The sequence below is a fragment of the Canis lupus genome, chromosome 12 (assembly GCF_048164855.1).
Source record: "Canis lupus baileyi chromosome 12, mCanLup2.hap1, whole genome shotgun sequence".
Taxonomy (NCBI): Eukaryota; Metazoa; Chordata; class Mammalia; order Carnivora; family Canidae; genus Canis; species Canis lupus.
Genome location: NC_132849.1, coordinates 51,923,246 through 51,941,798, shown reverse-complemented (window position 1 = coordinate 51,941,798; position 18,553 = coordinate 51,923,246). Strand labels below are relative to the sequence as shown.

General features: G+C 45.9%; 1 protein-coding gene, 1 long non-coding RNA gene and 1 other non-coding gene across 3 annotated transcripts; 1 reads left to right on the top strand and 2 right to left on the bottom strand.

Annotated features, from left to right (window-relative positions):
* Positions 1-2,994: 2,994 nt before the first annotated feature.
* MSGN1 (mesogenin 1) lies at positions 2,995-4,209 on the top strand. Its single transcript, XM_072768922.1, has one exon. It carries the CDS (start codon positions 2,995-2,997, stop codon positions 3,559-3,561), a length of 567 nt encoding a protein of 188 aa, XP_072625023.1. The 3' UTR covers positions 3,562-4,209.
* Positions 4,210-6,163: 1,954 nt separating this feature from the next.
* TRNAR-CCU (transfer RNA arginine (anticodon CCU)) lies at positions 6,164-6,254 on the bottom strand. The gene has a single exon. It is a non-coding gene; the product is annotated as a tRNA-Arg (tRNA).
* A 4,669-nt stretch (positions 6,255-10,923) lies between these two features.
* Positions 10,924-15,355, bottom strand: LOC140601699 (uncharacterized). The gene is made up of 3 exons (XR_012004724.1): positions 14,946-15,355; positions 12,784-12,887; positions 10,924-12,679 (listed from the first exon to the last, which is right to left on the bottom strand). It is a non-coding gene; the product is annotated as an uncharacterized lncRNA (long non-coding RNA).
* Positions 15,356-18,553: the final 3,198 nt, after the last annotated feature.

The following is an 18,553-nucleotide window of genomic DNA, read 5'->3' as shown; positions in this document are numbered from 1 at the left end:
GAGTTGGACAATTTTGCTTTCTATTCCCTTCTCTGGCACAGCTTTTTGGTGTGACATCAAACAAGCCATTGTCATCTCTAGAATGCAGATAAAATGATAGACTCGATTGTCTCTATTCATGCTGGTATGGTGGGTGCTCTTTTAATCAAGCACATTCACACAGTAACACATTTCATCACATTTTAGACCTGGAAGGGAAGTTTGATGATCCTTTGCTCCATACACCTTATTTTAGAAATGCACTTCATAAAGAAGGCAGGACAGATATTATTATCTTCCTTTACAAAGTAAAATACAAGAGCCCTGAGAGGCTGAACCATGTGCTGTAAAGGAGGTGAACTTTGGCCCATCTATCTGCTACGCCACACCCTCAACTAGCTTTTGCTGGATCCAGTCTAGCATTGGCTAGTTTACTGCCTTATTTTCAAAGGACATTGAAATAGAAAAACACCTAGCTAGTGTGTGCCCAACCACCGTATGGTGTTTACTGTGCTGCACCTCCATTTTCCACAGATGGAGCATATAGCACTTTATGGAGACTAGCAGGAGAAATGCACATTTAGTTCTAACTGATTTCTTACCAGAGAGTGTACACTGAGGAACATGGAAACCAAGCAGTTTGCTTTGCTTTAACCATAGGTTTCCAGGAAGTGGCATTGCTAGGAGGTGGGGTCAGGGGTGGAGAAGTCACAGCAGAGTAACTCATTCTGATACCAGTGAGTTTGACCATGGATGACAGTCCCAACAAGAGCAAAGCCTACACACCTAGACTTACTAAGTGTCTCTAATGTACCAAACATTTGACAGCTACTGTCTCACTTAGGAAATGAAAATTCTAAAAATAGAAGTTTAAAGAAACAAGCAATTTTAGAAGGAAGCTATAGAGAGGAAAACAAAAAAGAAAAGAAAAAGAACTTGAGTCTGAGAGCAGGAGTAGTGTTACCTTAGAAAACTGTCAACAGTTTAGAACATAAGGACTAGAAGCATCACAGCCATCTCCGGTCTCCTGAGAGTCTCCTTCCCTTTGTTTTATTTATTTATTTATTTATTTATTTATTATTTATTTATTTATTTATTTATTTATTTATTTATTTATATTTTATTTATTTACTCATGAGAAACAGAGAAAGAGAGAGGCAGAGACACAGGCAGAGGGAGAAGCAGGCTCCATGCAGGAAGCCTGACGTAGGACTCGATCCCGGGTCTCCAGGATCACACCCTGGGCCAAAGGTGGCGCCAGACCGCTGAGCCACCCGACTGCCCCTCTCCTTCCCTTTGAATCACATTCAGGTCACCTGCCTATACTATAATCAACTAAAATAGAAAACATTGATTTTTCTTTTAATTATTTATTTATTTTAAGAAGTGGGCTTTGGGGTCTTACCAGGAATCTCAGCTCTATCACTTCCTACCACGGAAATCTTAACTGAGTCTCTTAACTTCTTAGGGTCTCCACATTTTTATCTGTAAAATGAGACTTAAAATATATATATATAAAGGTTAGTTATAATATATGTCACTTTCCTTGAATAGTATTAGCAGATCCTAGGCTTCTCCATAAGAATTGAAGGAAGAGAAAGAGCAGAGAGGGGCAAGGAGGAGAGATTATTTATTACACTTATTATGTTTCATTAATGCTCATTCTTCAAGATATGGCTTAGGGTCCTTTAGTAAATGGGAAACTCAAGAGCATTCTTCTATGGATTATCTGCTGTAGCTTTTTCTTCCCTGAACCCAGGGAATTAAAAAATACCGTGAATGTTCTAATTGGACCATTGACATTTCTTTTCAGTAATTGCAAAGGGACGTAACCATGTTAACGCACACGTGCTTACTACTCAGATACATAACTCACTCGGATCTGATGTTAATACTCATTTGTCGAATTAGCTACGTGGAGAATAGGTTACGTTCATGGGACAAATGGAGAATCTGAGACCTCGTTCCAACACACAGGGTCTATCTCAGAGCACGGTAGGAAGTGAAGCAAACTAGCAGGACCATCCAACTTAACACATTCAGCGGCATTTGGAGCGATGGTGGGGAAAACAGGCTCCCCAGTTAATTTCACACTTCCTCTATACATTTCAAAAAACAAGGTGTGACACTGCAGCTGGATTTTTAAAAGACCTTCGGCAGGCAAAATGCCAGGTATTCTGCAAACTCCCTGCCTTAAAAGGGTTTTCCTTTTCATGGTGCCTGTTTGCTGTGGGGAATCCCAGGCTGCTCAGTTAAAGCAAGGGCTTTGAGCTTCTGGAAGGATATTTTTCTGCTCCTTGAGGCTCCCGGTGGACTGGGGGTGCTGGCCTTTGTCATTCTGAGTGTGGGCGTGCTGGAGGCAGGAGTCTGCACCCTACCAGACTCAGGAAGGTGTGCAGAAGTGGAGGGCGAGGGGGAAAGGCCTTCACTGTGGCCTGCTGTGTGCCCTCCTCCTGACAGCCCTGGGAAGTGAGAGCTGTCAGGGTCTGCATTCGACAGGCTGGGGAATCCAAGCCCAGCGGGGTTACCTGTCCCCCAGCACCGTGCCCCTTCTCCGCCTGCACACCCCATCTGCTCTGTGGTATCCAGGTCTTGGCGAGGGTGGAGGCCTTCTGGGGCGCCCGGCCGCTCTCATCCAGGGCCCTGGGCCGCCCCCTCCGGGCTGCAAATTGCCCCAGGTTTGTTTTCTTTGGCTCCCTCATTAATGGGTTCCACAGGACAATGCTAAGTCTAGTTATGCAGCCTTAATTGGTTTAGTTACAACAAGATAATTCCTTTTTTCTTCTCTCGGAGGCCTTTTTGTTTAAAGACATTTTAGCTGGAAGATGCTAATTATCGATGAGGAGAAAGTGGCACCTGAAGAGTTCATCTTCCATCGCGGTCCTCGGGTGTGTCCTTTGAACTGCCCCCACCCGGCCCCCTTTCCCACTTCATCACTTCTCCCCCCCCCCCGCCCCCATAAAAGGGAGCTGCGGCCCGACTTGCTTTCTCACTTGCAGCCGTCTGTCCCCAGGCATGGACACCCTGCGGGAGCCCTTCCTCGGCCTCGAAGAGGGCCTGGGCCCCTCCGCCAGCCCGGGCCTGCTGTCCTCCTGGGACTGGGACCACAGAGGGGGGCCCTTCGAGCTGAGCCAGGCCTCCCCACCCCAGAGCCTGTCTCCGGCCCCGTCGCTCGAGTCCTATTCCTCTTCCCCCCCGCCCGCTGCCCCGGGGCTGCCGCGTGGGCTGGGAGGCGCCCCGAGCGCGGGGGGCGGGGCCGGGGGCGGCGGGGTGCAGGTGGCCTACGAGATGCTGGCCTTCCCGCCCGCCTACCTGCAGGGCGCTGCTGGCCCCAAGGCCCAGAAGGGCGCCAAGGTCAGGATGTCGGTGCAGCGGAGACGCAAGGCCAGCGAGAGGGAGAAGCTCCGGATGAGGACCTTGGCCGATGCGCTGCACACCCTCCGCAACTACCTGCCGCCCGTCTACAGCCAGAGGGGCCAGCCGCTCACCAAGATCCAGACCCTGAAGTACACGATCAAGTACATCGGGGAGCTCACGGACCTCCTCAACGGCGGGAGGGAGCCTCGGCCCCAGAGCGCCTGAGCCCGGCCCCCCCGGATGCCCACCGGCCGGGGCCCCCCGCTTTAGAGACCTGGACTAGCTCGCGGACCAACAGCGCACAGTGGGGCTCTTTATATATCTATACACATAGTAAGCGTGGGGGCTTTGGAGCCTGGAAAGTTCGAAGGGAATTCCCACCGGACTTGTTGGAACCACCAGAACACTCAACAGCCAGAGGAGCAGGTTATTTGGCTGCTAGTTTTTCCACGGTTTGTCGGGAGCCCAGCCCCTTGGCCAAGAGGTGGATTACTTTGCCTTCCGCTGCCCCTCCGAGGTATCTTAAAGGGTCAATGATTTGAGATGCATTTTGTCAATAATGTGAAATTGTTACCATTCATCTTCTCTCCCAGTTTCCGTTTTTGGGGGCGGGGGGTGTTGCGCTTGCTCTCTGTGGCTGACGGAACCCCTGTCTTGTAGAGCCTCCAGTGTGACAGCTGGATTCTTATCTAGAAAGATTTGTATCAAGTAAAGGGCTACAGCATTCCTGTTTTTATTTTGTCTGTGTGCTCGTGTGTGTGTGTGTGTGTGTGTGTGTGTTTAACTAAAATCATGCCTTTTGTTTTGCAAGAATCCAAATCACATAAATGCAAAAGGAATTAACATCATGGTTAAATAGCAAGGCACAGGCAGGCAGGCTACACTGGGATACAGTGAAGCAAAGGCCAGGGCCTCTTCTTCAGGCAGGGAACCTGAGGCTGCTCTGGCTGGGTGCTTGGGAAAGGGTAGGAAGGAGGAGGAAGTGGGGGAGGACTCAGCACCATAGGGTGGGCCTAGGGCAGGGTTGGGGGGGGGCAGGCACTCCCTGTGCCCAGCCTGGTATGAAAATAACCTCACTGAATCCCTTCGCTCACTCATTTCTCAAGTGAAGAGATTGGTTCAGAAAGAGTAAGAGACTAATCTAATTCTATATATGAGTGAAAGGGTTGGGATTAGAATTCAGGTCCATCTCTAGTCGAATCCCTTAGAGACTAGGGGTTCTTTCCACACACATCTTCCCCTCCCTGCCTCCCCTCACCACCCCATGTGCACCTATACAGGAACACACACTCTTGGGATCCCTGGGTGGCGCAGCGGTTTAGCGCCTGCCTTTGGCCCAGGGCACGATCCTGGAGACCCGGGATCGAGTCCCACATCGGGCTCCTGGTGCACAGAGCCTGCTTCTCCCTCTGCCTGTGTCTCTGCCTCTTTCTCTCTCTCTGACTATCATAAATAAATAAAAATTAAAAAAAAAAAAGGAACACACACTCTTGCTTCACAGAGTGGGTGATGCATGCCCTCAGCTTGGCCAATGTGAGTGGCACAGGGCATTGAAAAGTGGGCTTTGAATTAAGGTTTTTTTTTTTTTTTTTAAGGCTGCATTTTTCTCCCAATGGTTATTAACCATTTGCATTTTTGTTTCAATGAGTAGTCTGTTAATGTTTCCAGTCACATCTTTTCCTATTAGGGCTTTTTATTCTTTGTAATGACCCATGAACAAAAGCAGTAGATGTGTCACAATTTAATGTAGAACTCCTTCACTTTTTGCCCTTGTGGATATAAACACATCAAATAAATAGAGGCATATACACATTTAAAAATGCTTTTAATTCCGCAAATTGTTTTTAAAAAAATTTATACTTAGCAATACATAATAAAAGTCCTTCCAACGATTACTATGGGATGGAAGTACCATTGTCAACTTCATTTTCCAGAGGAGGACATGGAAGCACAGGCTTGCTCTGAGCTACACATGTGAAGCGTGCAGTGGATATCAGGTTCAATGTGTCATGGCTCAGGTGTTGCATAATTTGTTTAGAGTAATCTTTTGAATGATAGTTAGGTTGTTTCAGTTTTTATTAGCAAAAAAGTGCTGTAACAAACATCACAGCCAACTAGCTTTATCCATGGATATTTTAAGTAGCCTGGAAATTCCCCAGAAATGGTATCCTTGGATCAGAGTAAATGCACATTTTAAATTGAAATGAAGACTATTAGATGACTTTTATAAAAGGTTGTAGTTATTTACCGTCCCTCTAACAATATGCACCAAAACCAGCTCTCCTACATTGCCACTGGATATGACCGATCTTCTAAATATTCAATGGATTAAAAAAATGGTTAGGTTACTGTTGTGTTAACTTTAATTTCCCTATCTACTGTTTGAGATGGTGCTTTTTTTTTTAATTTTGTGCAACTTTTATTCATTTTGGTTACTCTACTGTAATTTGTTGGTCTATGTTGTTATTTTCCTATTGTGTTACTTGTCTTCTTGTTAATTTGGGAGAGTTCTTTTGTACATTATACATATTGAAAATGTTTTCTCTCAATCTATCATTTTGTTATAATCCTTGCTTACATTATCATATATTTATCATTTTGATTATGGTATCTTTTTGTTCTATGAAGTTTTTCATTTTTATATATGATCAAAACTCTCCCTTTTTATGGCTTACGTGTTTTTTCCTTTTGCTTAATTTTTCCCATTTCCAAGCCTATTCAAATGTTCTGAGTTTTTCAAATTTGTTATAGTTACTTATATAAGTATCTTTTAAAAATATAAACATATTTTGCACTATTATTTAAGTAGGCTCCATCCCCAGCATGGAGCCCAGCATGGGGCTTGAACCCATGACCCTGAGATCAAGATCCTAGCTGTGATCAGGAGTCAGATGCTCAACCAACTGAGCCACCCAGGCGCCTCTATGTGTATCTTTAACATACCTGCATTTTATTTTTATCTATAGTGCAAAGAAGGAATCTAACTTTATTTCTGATTAGTGCTTTCATAACTGAAGAATACATTGTCATCAGAGGTGGTAGGTTGTGGTGAGGCACAGTCATTAAAATGTCGTTCTATGTATGCAAACCTTCATCAACTTCTCATATATTTGTTGCCGCTGCTTTATAGAATAAACTAGAATGTGTTGGACAGTATCAAGATTTTCTTTAAGGGACTCTGCCCTATGCATGTATAGATATTCATGTAAGAGTGTATGTTTGTGCACATGTATATGTATTCGTGTATATGCATGTGTGTGTGTGTTTTCATGTGTTGGGGAGGAGGATTAGGGAAAATAGTAATTGGGGAAGGGGATATCTAGCCTTTGATCAGGTTTTATTTTTTATTTTTTTATTTTTTTGATCAGGTTTAGTTTAATCATTGTTTTCCTTGCCATTTTTAAAAGTGGGACCCAAATGCTCTTGGCTTTTGATTTTTTTCAAGCTCAAGGATTAAGAATGGTTTATAAATAGCTTGGGTAATTTTGGTTGCCTTGGGGACCAGGTACTGTGGATGAATTGGAGTGGCTTGTCCTCATCTCCAAAAATCTGGAAAGCCACAGACTCATCTACTAGCTGGGCTGGCCCTCAGGACTCCTAAGGTGTCTACAGGTGGGGAGGCATTTGGAAAATGTGGAGAAGGTGACAGCTTCTGGCTCTGGACCTCATCACACAGACAAGGCCCCAGGTTGGCACAGCTGCAGTCCACCCCAGATTGGCTGTGCAGCTCCAGCCCTGTCCAGGAGAGGCAGCTGTGCATCAACATTTGACTCCGGCAGCAATTCTCAGGGAAGATGCCTCCCTAGTGGGGAGGAGAGCTGGATCAGGTCCCTGATTCCTCTAGGGAGCATTTAGAAGCAGCTGGCCCCAGGCAAAGTCATAAATAGGAAGAAGTTATTTCTGGTGCTTGGACCGGGAACTGCAATTTGTGTGGGTCTACTATGTGGTGGTCAGATTTGTTCATATTTATTATTTCAGTCATCCTCCTAACAACCCCAGGAGCTGGGCATTATTGGTCCCATCTTGAGGATGAGGGAATCAAGATCTGGGCCAGCTCAGTAGCACAAAGCACCACGATTAGCCAGTGGCATATGGTTGACTGGTTATCTCAAGAGTTCAGCTCTAACTCCAAAGCTCGGGCCCTCCTGAGTCCTGCTGTCTTTCCTTCCAGCTCGCCCCAGGACACCGTGGGCTGGGCAGTGGAGAGCTTTCTGGGCAAACGCTCCCTCCTGGGGGTTCTCGACCCTTTCTCTGCTTCCCCATCACTGGGACCCTCATTTCTCTCAACCATCAGAAGCATTTCTGATGAGGCTGTCATTGATTTTGTTCTCTAAATTATTTCCCTTTGAACTTCTACCTCTGTCCCCAACATTTCCTCTGAAATTCCTTTTACTTCCTTGCTGGCACCTAGCACTGACCACTGAGGAAATGTGACTTCTGTTCATTTGTGTTCAATAAAGTGTTCCACAATTCACACCAGGCTGCGGTTTCTTTGTTCTTCTTGTGGTTTCTGTCGCATTAGCGAATTGGAAGAGAGGCCAGGGCAGGGGTAGGGGAGATCCTTCGTGAAGCGACAAGTAGATGGAATCACCTTTACTTTTGAATATTTAAAAAAATCAATAGCAAAAGGAGATGCATATGCGAGTGAGTTTTGGTGTCATTGCCTTTGGGGTCCTGCTCCAGTAGCTTGGTATGTGCCTGCTCTGAGGTGTCATCTGCTTCCTTGACACGCTCCAGGCTGCAGAAAGGGCAGGGCCTTGACCCCAGACTGGCTTGAGGACAACTAGAGCTTGGGGCAGCCTCCTCTTGTCCTTCTCTAAGAATCTGAGAGTTCTCTACCTCAAGAATGAAATCTTGAAGCCCAAACTGTGCCTCTTAGAGTAGCTGGCAGGACTCGATCTTGATATTTTGGTTCCAAAAAGGCCCTTAAACTGTGAGAAGGAAGAAAGCAAAGAACTTCTGAGGAAGTGGGGAGAAAAAAAGATAATTATTTGCCTCTTGGGTTTGGAAACTATTGACCTTCCTTCCTTGAGCATAATCTCCCACTAAATTCCTCTGCAAGTGAACTCTACTGACTTCTGTTTGTCTTCATTAAGTGAAGTGGGGAGAAGGGGAGGGCTGGGGTCAGGGAAGCTGTAGGAAACCACCATCTTGGGCTCTTCCCAGCAGAGCCAACAACATTGTGGATTCATCATCTGAGATGTCAGGCTCAGGGCCAAGGTCTCTACATACTTTTTCTCCTTTAAACCTGACAGCTAACAATAGCACGTGGCTATTATTAGCCCATTTTGTAAATAAAGAAACAGGGTCAGAGTGGTCAAGTCACCTTGCCCAAGGTCACATAATTGGTGCCGAGCCCAGGGTCCCATCAGGTCCGCTTGACTCATTCCTTTGGCAATTCTAACTCCATGTGCCAGCAACGCAGCAAGCAAACAATAGAAAAGAAAAGTCTCTGCATTCGAGCCTTTCCCACAAGCCCATGCTCCCATCTGGAAAAGTTGACATTTGCATTTGCGTGGTCCAAACAAACTAATTAGGATTTACGCAGATCAGGGCGTATTTTAAATTGTGATACCCTTTCTAGTCTCCTCCTACACGACATGGACCATGATCATTCTCTCTCTCTTGTAAAATGGAATGCGAGAAACGTGTGGGGCTTTTGTAACAACTTTGGGGCGAGTGTATGCCTCCAGGGGTAGCATAAACTAGATTTCAAGAAATACCCATTTTTAGGGACTACAGTTTACCACTCTTTTCCTTCAGTTTCATTTAGGCATGAAATAACAAAGCTTAATATGGCAGTTATACTAATAACAATAACAATGAATATTTACTGTGTGCTTACTTCGGGTAAAGCACTGTTTTTTTCTGTTTTAAAAGATATTTATTTATTTGAGAGCGAGAGAGCACGAATAGGGGAAGGGAAGAGGAGGAGGGAGACAGAGAAGCAGACTCCTCGCAGAGCAGGGAGCCTGACACAGGGGCTCCATCCCAGGACCCCGAGGTCATGACCTGAGCTGAAGTAGGACATGGACACTTATCCGACTGAGCCACCCAGGTGCTGCAAGGCACCGTTCTAAGTACTTTACATGAAATAGCTATTTTAACCCCTCTGATGTAAGAGCTAGCTACTCGAACAACCCTATAAGATAAGATAAGGACTATGCCTCTCTGGAGCATAGAGAGGTGAAAACGTATCCAAGACTGTGCAACTTAGTAGCAGCAAACCCAGGATTCACTCCTCGCCAGTCATGCTCCACACTGGCCCTGACCACCACTCCAGATGTGCCCATGGGGCTCAGCAAGGAGTCCTCCCTCGTCCTCCCCCTGTCCCCTTTCCGCTGTTCATGGTCTCTCTCTGTGTCTCTTTCTCTCTTGCTCTAAAATAAATAAATAAAATTAAAAAAAAAAAAGACCAGGTGTTGAACATAACACATGTAGAATAAATGATGGGCAGTGTCCCATGTGGCTCATTTACTAAATGCTCAAGGGTTTCCTATTGTACTTCTCACTCTGTACTTCTTTCCTACCCACAAAGGAGAAACCCAGCCTAGAGTGATAATGCTTCAAACCTTCTTTCTTCTCCTGCCTGGTTCCTCTGTATCTCACAGCCCCTGCTGCACCTTTATTTCAAACTGCAAAAAATTGCTCCCCAGTTGTACCCACATGAGTCTTGTCTTTCACCCTTCCCTCTCCCCACTGTCCCCATCCTTCGGTACTTGGCCCTCCCTGTGTTCTGTGCCACCCCTGCCCAGCCTAGGGAGGGAGGGGAGATTAAGCAGAGAAAGCCAGAATCTTTAGTTGCGGGGTACATTCATTCAATGGTCATCCTATCCACTTGTGAGCACAGCACTCATGTGGACTGGCTTGAGGTCTCTTTCACTCTTTTGATCATCTGGGTACTGCAGATTATGAACGACACGTGTAGCTGGCTGAGTATGAGGCCTAGCGGCAACAAACAAGTGCAGGGTGGTCAAGATGCCACAACTTTAAACACAAGTGACACTGTGATCTTTCTTGACCTATGTGATCTTGTTCAAGCCCTCTGATAATCTTGTGAGGGCAAAATGTGGTCTCTGTTCTCAAGATGTTTAAGTGGAGCTGGGGCTAGATCTATCCCTAAATAAGCATATTATAAGCAAAATATAAAAAGAGAAGAAATTTTTACAAAGGCATCCCAAATCAGTGGGAATAAGGGGAGGAGAGAGGAGTTCTGTTGGATGGGGCACCTGGCCTTGTAGGTAAACTGGCACTGAATGAACCTAGATGGGTCACTGGGATCTCGGTGGGGCAGAGTGGCATGTCAAGGGAGAAAGAACAGCAAAGTTGAGGTACAAAGGCAGGAATGGGGGCGCCTGGGTGGCTCAGTTGGTTTAAGTGTCTGCCTTTGGCTCAGGTCATGATCTTGGAGTCCCGCATTGGGCTCTCTGCTCAGCGGGAAGTCTGCTTCTCCATCTACCTCTTACCCCCCTTGTCGCTATCTCTCAAATAAATAAATAAAATCTTTTTTTTTTTTTTTTAAAGCAGGAATGGCAAGAGGCACAGCATGTGGGCATGTGGGCTGTGGGTGTTTGGGTACAGATTGTAAAGGATCAAATGGCAAGCTAAGGGGTTGAATGGAGAAAATACCTTTATTTTTTGCTTGACTCATTCTTTAAGGGTAGGCAATAAAGATGAATTTATGCACTGAAGAAGAATTCAGGAGTTCATGGCATGTTTCCTGGCCTGCACTCGGTATCTGGGAGAGAGGCAGGATCTCTGATCTTAGATCTAGTGGTAAGATATAAATGGCATTCCTGATTGAGGAGAAAGGACAGTGGCACAGGTGCAGGAACTCTGGGAATTGGAAGCACAGATGGAGGGGTTGAGGGGTTACAGGATGTGAGAACGGAGGCTGCAGGGGTGGGAAGGGAGTGAGGGCAGAGCATTCTTACAGGAACTGAGGAGTAGAGTGAAGGAGGGACCAGGAGTGGTGAGAAGGAAATGGTGGGCCTCGTTTTGGAAAGCTCTGGAAAAGCTAGTGCAAAAGACATCATTCTGAAATACTGATCAGTCCCCAAGCATTCTGTTCTTTCTGAAATGTTCACTTCAGTGAAGACTTGCCACAAACAGACCGCCTACCCTGGGCCTGCCTCTTCCTAATACTTCCAGGAGGGCTGTGAGGTAGCTGCCATCATCCCCGTTTTACAGATGAGAAAATGAGGCTCACTGAGGTAAAGCAAATGGCCTGGGGTCTGTGGCTAGTAAAGGGCTTCACCTGGGCCTCTCAGCGGCGCTGCCCTCATTTCACACAGAGAACCTGAGTGTAAAACTAGAGCATGATGATCCTACGGGAGGAACGACTGATTGTCTGGGACAGTTCTGAACACAGGAAATATCTGTGATTAACACTGAAAATGAAACATTCCAGGAAAGGGGGAGGGACAGAGTTCTTGCTCTGTTGATAGCTGATTTAAGGAAGTACAAATGCCTCCCCGGCCTTTGATCTCGCAGTTTTCTTGTTTGGGAAGGATCTAGTAAAAAATCCCAGGGTGGGGGGCGGTGTTGAATAAGTTTAGGAAACCAAATAAGTTGCCCCAGTCACTTCCCTGGGTCTCTGGTTCTCAAGGCCCCTTCAGTCCATCCTACTCTGGTGCTTCCCTGTCCACCTCTCCCCCCAGGGGGATAGCCAGGCTGGAGGTGCCAAAGCGGGCCCCTGGGGGGACAGAGGGACCAGGAGGTGCCATTATAAAGGGCTCTACTTAAAAGGAGCAAAAGGTGTCAGAGAAATGCTAGGGCCTTGTTGTTTGTTTGTGTGTGTGGATTTTAAATACCAGGAGGGAATAGCAGCTCCTATTCCAGAGCCCCAGGCGTGTCTCGCAATGCCAAGGACCTGGTAGCAGCTTTGTGGAAGCAGGAGCTGGAAGCAGATGCTATTTCCCCCCCTTCGGGAATGCCCTGCCATTCCTCTTTGGGAACAAAGCTGCAGGTAAGTCTCCCAAGCCAGCAAGCATCCAGCCGTTGCTTCTCGATCCAGCTGCTCTAGGTCACCCCACAACTCAGGCTCACTGTGAAGGCCACGGACAGATGTTTGGGCTGCTAGGGAGGCCCTCTGGCTGCAAACCAAAGAATCCAATCAGGAAACTTTATTTCTGGCTGGAGCAGGCAATCCTGCAGACATGGTCCTGGACTGAAGAGAGCCAAGAGCAGAACGAATGGGAGAGTCGGGGATGCTCCAGCACGCACCTTGGGGGTCGTGCTCCTGGGCTTCAAGGTGACATCCCTTGCTCCCAGCCAGGCTTTGAGCAGACTGGGTACCAAGGCAGAGGAACAGCCGTGGGGGTCCAGTTCTGTGGCCTGAGAACTTGAGACAGTGAGAAGTGGTGGGTTAGGGAAGGACCTGAGCAATGTCTCCAAACTCACAAAATTCATGAAGTCTTTAATCTGCAAAATGGGGGCAGAGCTTACTTCCCAGGCCAGGTGTGAAGATTAAATGGGATGATGCCATTAAGTTCCATGCACAACTATTGATGGAGTAAATGCTAGTTTCTTTCGCCTCAAGTCAAAGAGCTCTGGTTAAAAAAAAAAAAAAAAATCAAAAAGGTAAATCAGCAAGCTTAGTGGAGGAGAGTTAGCCTTACATGACTTTTCCCCACAGTGGTGGGGGGGCTGGCAGGGGGGGGTAGGTGGCCCCCTAATGTCAGAGACTGTGCTCACTATAAATGATCCATCTTGGAGACAGAGATCCCAGCTCAACTACAGAAAGAAGCTGCTGCCCTTATTTCAGTCTTGAGATGATGGAATTATTAAGTGTTTAATTATATAACAAAAATGTTTTGAAAAGGTCAAACAGTATGGACAAACTGAAAATGCAAAGTAGAACTAGCTTTCCTTATAGACAGTTACTATACTTTTTTATTCTAGAGATTGCCTTATGAAAGCTAAATAAATTGGCATTTACCTGTTTCAAGCACTGCATCTCCTAATTTTTCTTAATGCCTTTTTTTAATATCAGTAAGATTTTTATTTATTATTTTTATTTTCAAAAAAGCTTTTATTATTTATTTGAGAGAGAGAGAGAGATTGAGCAAGCACAGGAGCAGGGGCGAGGGGCAGGGAGAAGCAGACTCCCCGCTGAGCAGGGAGCCCCAAGCGGGTGATCCCAGGATCTAAGGCAGGTGCTTAACTGACTGAGCCACCCAGGTTCCCCACATCAGTAAAATTAATAACATATACATTTTGTTCTCTAATTACAGTGAGTTGTTCTGTGCTTTACTTATAGGTCAAGTCTAAAAACTGAAAACTGATGAACAGCATTTACAACAGTATTCAGTATGTTTTATACCATGAATTTTTAGTCATGGAACTGTGTTTGGAGCCTTCTGAAAGCAATATATCCATGACTCAACCTGGTGCATACTTTATTTTTTATTTTATTTTATTTATTTTTTAGATTTTTTATTTATTCATGAGCAACAGAGAGAGAGAGAGAGAGAGAGAGAGAGAGGCAGAGACACAGGCAGAGGGAGAAGCAGGCTCCCTGCAGGGAGCCTGATGTGGGACTCGATCCCGGGTCTCCAGGATCACGCCCTGGGCTGAAGGCTGTGCTAAATCACTAAGCCACCCGGGCTGCCCCTGGTGCATACATGTATACCACCTACATGGCCTGGGGGCATCCAAGCATAGAAATGGCCATCTTTATCATTGGAGGTAAAGAAGACTCCAAATTATTGTAGGTTTATCTTTGCCACAACCGGGAAGGTCTATCTGGGAATGAAGATGAAGGAAGGCCAAGCTAGGCGTACCCCAAGACTAGCTCTAACTCTGAAGTTTTCAGTTTCCTGAATGAAGAACTTTCACTGGCCTATTTAGAAGGTCGCATCTGTTGACTGCGACCAAGGGCCCCAATGCAGGAATAGTCCCTACGTAGTCCAACAGGCTAATAAAAAGCCCCGGATATTCATGTGCTACCAAACAGCTCCTCTTCTGTTACCCACAGGGTAGGCTGCAGCTGTGCCAGCCATGAACATCGTCGAGTGCTGTTTGGAGGAAATGTTTGCTCTAACAGAAAAAAGTAATGCCTCGAATCCTCCAAGAACCACAAGTAGTTAGGATCCCGACAATTTGTTTTAAAGTTTGTTTCTGTAATAGCTAAGCTATATTGCTGAGTGGTTATGAAATAAATCCATTTGCATTCTCTATGCAAAATATATGTCTTAGAACTTTATGGAAAAAAGCGTCTGCTTCTTTTTGCAAATGGCATTTTGCCTCTTGTAATTTGAAAACCTCTTTGACTAAATAGTATTTTAATGACTATTTAATGATGAAAAGACACCATAGTCTAAACCATCTTAAAGTTTGAGATTTCCAACTTCCTTAACGATGCCATAATATTTATATAATCATATTTTCTATAGTCAATCTATGCACATGTTCTTTTAAGGGGTATCACAAGGTCAAGAAATATGAATTTCATAATGAATTCGAACTGCTTTATAATGTCTTCTTAACATTAAAAACAGTCTTTGTTAGTTTTGTGGGGGAGAGAAAAACTGTAAGTTTTCATTCATAATTCATAAATTGCTTTCATCAGAAGAAAAAAATATTCTTAGATTTAGAAATTCACCCACCTTTGATTCCCGGGCTACAGGGGCTGTGAACACCACTCACAGCAGGGCCCTGGTGTCAGCTCTCTTCAGGGTCACACAGCTGGTGAAGAAGATAGGTGGGTCAAACTCAAGTCTAAGCACTCTCCATAATCATTTGTGGCTTCTAGAAGATGTGTATCTCCTTTTTGAAGGGCTAGCCACCCCAAAACAGTTGTTTCTTAATGGTAATAGTCAACTATTTACATGCTTGCATGCATTCAAATGTGAAATCTATAGTCATCCCATGCCCAGAGGTCCAGAGGTCCAGGTCCCAGTGAAATAATAGTCTTCAGATGGCAAACGGGGCTGGTTAATGCTAAGAAAGGCAGAAGGTATCAGGGATTTACGGGAAACAGGAGTTTGAGCTCTACCTTCAAAACATGCAATCCTTTGGCATGATTAAAATCAAGGAGAACTCCCATGCCCCCCACCGCCCCAGACCCCATGAGAATCCAGAGGGGTCAAAGCTGCACTCATCAACTGCAAGAAGGTCAGTTTACTTGTCTCTGCCATGTGGGACCTCGAGGATCACATGCATGAGGCTTCCCACACGCTCCAGAGTCATGAAGGTTACATCTGCGTGTGTGGAACAACATGAAGAGGGGTGATGAGCCTCCTAAATACCACTGTTAGCTCCTCTATGTCCATGTGGACAAGAAGAAACTTATCACCTACCTGTAGTAGTGGCTTCATGTCTGAAAGTTAAAGCTCCTAGATGAATTAACATGCAATAAAAGCACAAATCCTACTGTTGAGTCTGTACACCAATGTCTTCCCCTCTCTGCTTTGAGACATATTGAAAGAAGCTTACCAAACAGCAGGAGAAAGAGGAGCTGAAGGGGTGTGGGGAGAGAGAGACGCACAAACATATATGCACAGAGACACAGAAATAGATAGACATGCACGGAGAGAGAGAGAGAGATGATCAGAACCCTGAGGCCTATGGCTCTCTCAGAACCATCGTAAGAGCCTGGTAGGATCCCTCACGTCATAAGATGCAGCCCACGCTATAGCAAGAAGCCCAGCCTTTTGGTCTTTTATCTCTGCAGACAAGTTCTGCTTTCTTTTTGGCCTATCAGCATGGAGCTGCCCTCAGCGGAGCTTGCAATCACCAGGAGAAACCATTAGAGCTGCCCTTCCTCCCTTCGCAGCAACAAGACAGGACCCTAAACAGTTGTCCTATAAGGAGGCCCCACATTCTCTGGTTCTTTCCTAAGGCTTGCCTTCACATCTGTCATAATGTTCCACAAACACTCAAAGGTGGAGGCCCCAAAGTAGGGCTGCCAGATAAAATACAGGGCACCCTGTCAATTTTGAATTGCAGATATGACTCAGAATATTGCAATATTTAGGACACACTAATAGTAAAAAATTATCCACTGTTTATCTGAAATTCAAATTTAGCAATGCATCCTTTATATTTATTTGCTAAACTTGACATCTCTATTAAAAAGATCTTTGTTTTGTTGAGCTGAAAAGGAAAACTTTAGGATGAGCTAGAATAGATATATTTTTCCAAAATTTTTTTCTGCCACTTTTGATCAGACGTGCAAGTTAAATGGATAATTGCTAGGAAAGGCCCGTGTGATGTTTGACCGAGACTAGGCGACATTGGCGAGGGCGTGAGTAATTGGGAATACACGCACACCAAAGCCTCACTGGAATGAGAACTTTTCTGTGGCAAGAATATGTTATGGATTAAAACCCTTTAAATGAGAACCTACTGTTTACCAGGGATTGTGCTAGAGACCAGGGTTGCAGGGGTGAATGCTCATGGCTCTCATGGTGACTAGCCCCCACTAGGCTGGCGTGCACCCCCAGGAACTTCGTGGGTGCGATCTGAAACTGGCCCTGTATGCAGAGGGCAGGGAGAGAGGAAGGCCACTCCAGACTGCTAGGTGGTGGTTGTACTTACACAAGAGAACTTGCATACAAGGCTTCTCCCGGGCACCACTGGATGGGGAGATCTCCACCAGGACATCCGCCAGGATCTTATAGAGAGAGGCCTTAACCGGATTTAATCACATATATTGCCCAGAAGCTCTCAGCAACCCATTGCTTTCTCAAGTCTGTGTCCTTAGAACCATCTCCTCGTGTGGGAACAGTGGGCCGAGCACATATCACAGACAAGGGCGGTTGTCCAGGTCAAGCTCGAGGGTCAACCAGCAGTCACACTCTCTCGATGACCTCCTCGAGAACAGACCTGGCTCATGAGACACTGATCAGCTCTCTCTGTTAGTTTACTCGGCTGCTAACTCCAATTGGGCATCCAGTGGGGGGAAAAGGCTCAGAGGACAGTCCATGGGTGATGGTCCCATTCTACAGCCCTGTGGGTGATGAAGGAGCAGCTGTCCTGATCAGTGTGTTATAGCCTCTGATTTTTAATTTGCTGCCAGTGATGGGCCAAAAACTGGAAATTTAGCCTTCTTTCTGTTTCACATTGAAGACACTCTCTTAGGATCCACGATTAGCTGCAGAGCTGCCTCTGGCCCTAACCTGCTGAGCACTTTGGTCAAGTCCTCTCTCCTTGCTGGGCTTCCATGTCCTTGTAAGTACAAGGAGCTTGTCGGGCTGGATGATCTCTGAGGCCCTGTGAGCTGGGACACAGAGTGATTTCTCATTAAAGGACGCTTCCTCCCATGAGGATCCTGGTGGCTGAACTACAGCTATGGGCAGAGGCTCAGTGGGATGGGGTGGAGGCATCTGGCTGCCATACAGCAGGGCTTGGGGACTACAGGGGGCACAGAGGGATTTCCTCACTCACCTTGGGATTTCCTGGCTGGTCACATCTGCTGGAACAGGAGCTTATTTAAGTACAACTGTGGGAGAATTCTCAGAGTTTGGAATGTCCCTAAGCCAACTGAGGAGTATTTAATGGGAATAGGAGAAGACAGCCCAGGAACGACTCAGTGCCCATTTGGGGGGGGGGGGGGCATGAGGAAGAGCTGAAGTCATTCTGGTTGGATGTGTGAGACTGATCAACCACGACAGTGACAACAAATCTGGAAGGTGTCCCAGCTGAGGTTGTTCAAAGACACCCCCCCCCCCAACACACACACCCTGCACAGGGGTAGCAGAAAGCTCTAGTTGGACAGGTCCAGGATCTCAGACAGAACAAGGCTTTGGGGTCATAGAAGGGGTATGCTTGATTCCTGGTCTTGACGTCCCCTGCTGTGTGACCTTGGGAAAGTCACTTAACTCTTCTGAACTGAGGTTCCTTATCAGTAAAGTAGGAAGATCCTGCACCACAAGGTTCTCAGGTAAAAAGCACCTTTGGAAATGATGGACACACACTCAGGAAAACATGCAAGAAGTTCCCTTCTCTCTTTCCATCCTCAACTCCTACCTGGAAGAATAAAGATTCTCTGAATGTGTAGGTGTGTACGTGCGTGCATGACAGACACACAGACAGACGGTGAGAGAATTATGGAGTGTCATGTAAGTGATTATTTCTCAATATTTCACAATTCCTTCACAGTTTTGTGCAATAATTTTTTTACATTAAAAAATGCCCAAGAGTAGCAAAATTAAATTGTCTTGGGAGGTTAAATGAAAAAAGAGGCATATACATCCGCATGCCTTCTGTGCTA

Excerpts from the sequence above, each read along its gene's own strand:
- MSGN1 (XM_072768922.1), top strand. The coding sequence starts at position 2,995 with ATGGACACCCTGCGGGAGCCCTTCCTCGGCCTCGAAGAGGGCCTGGGC.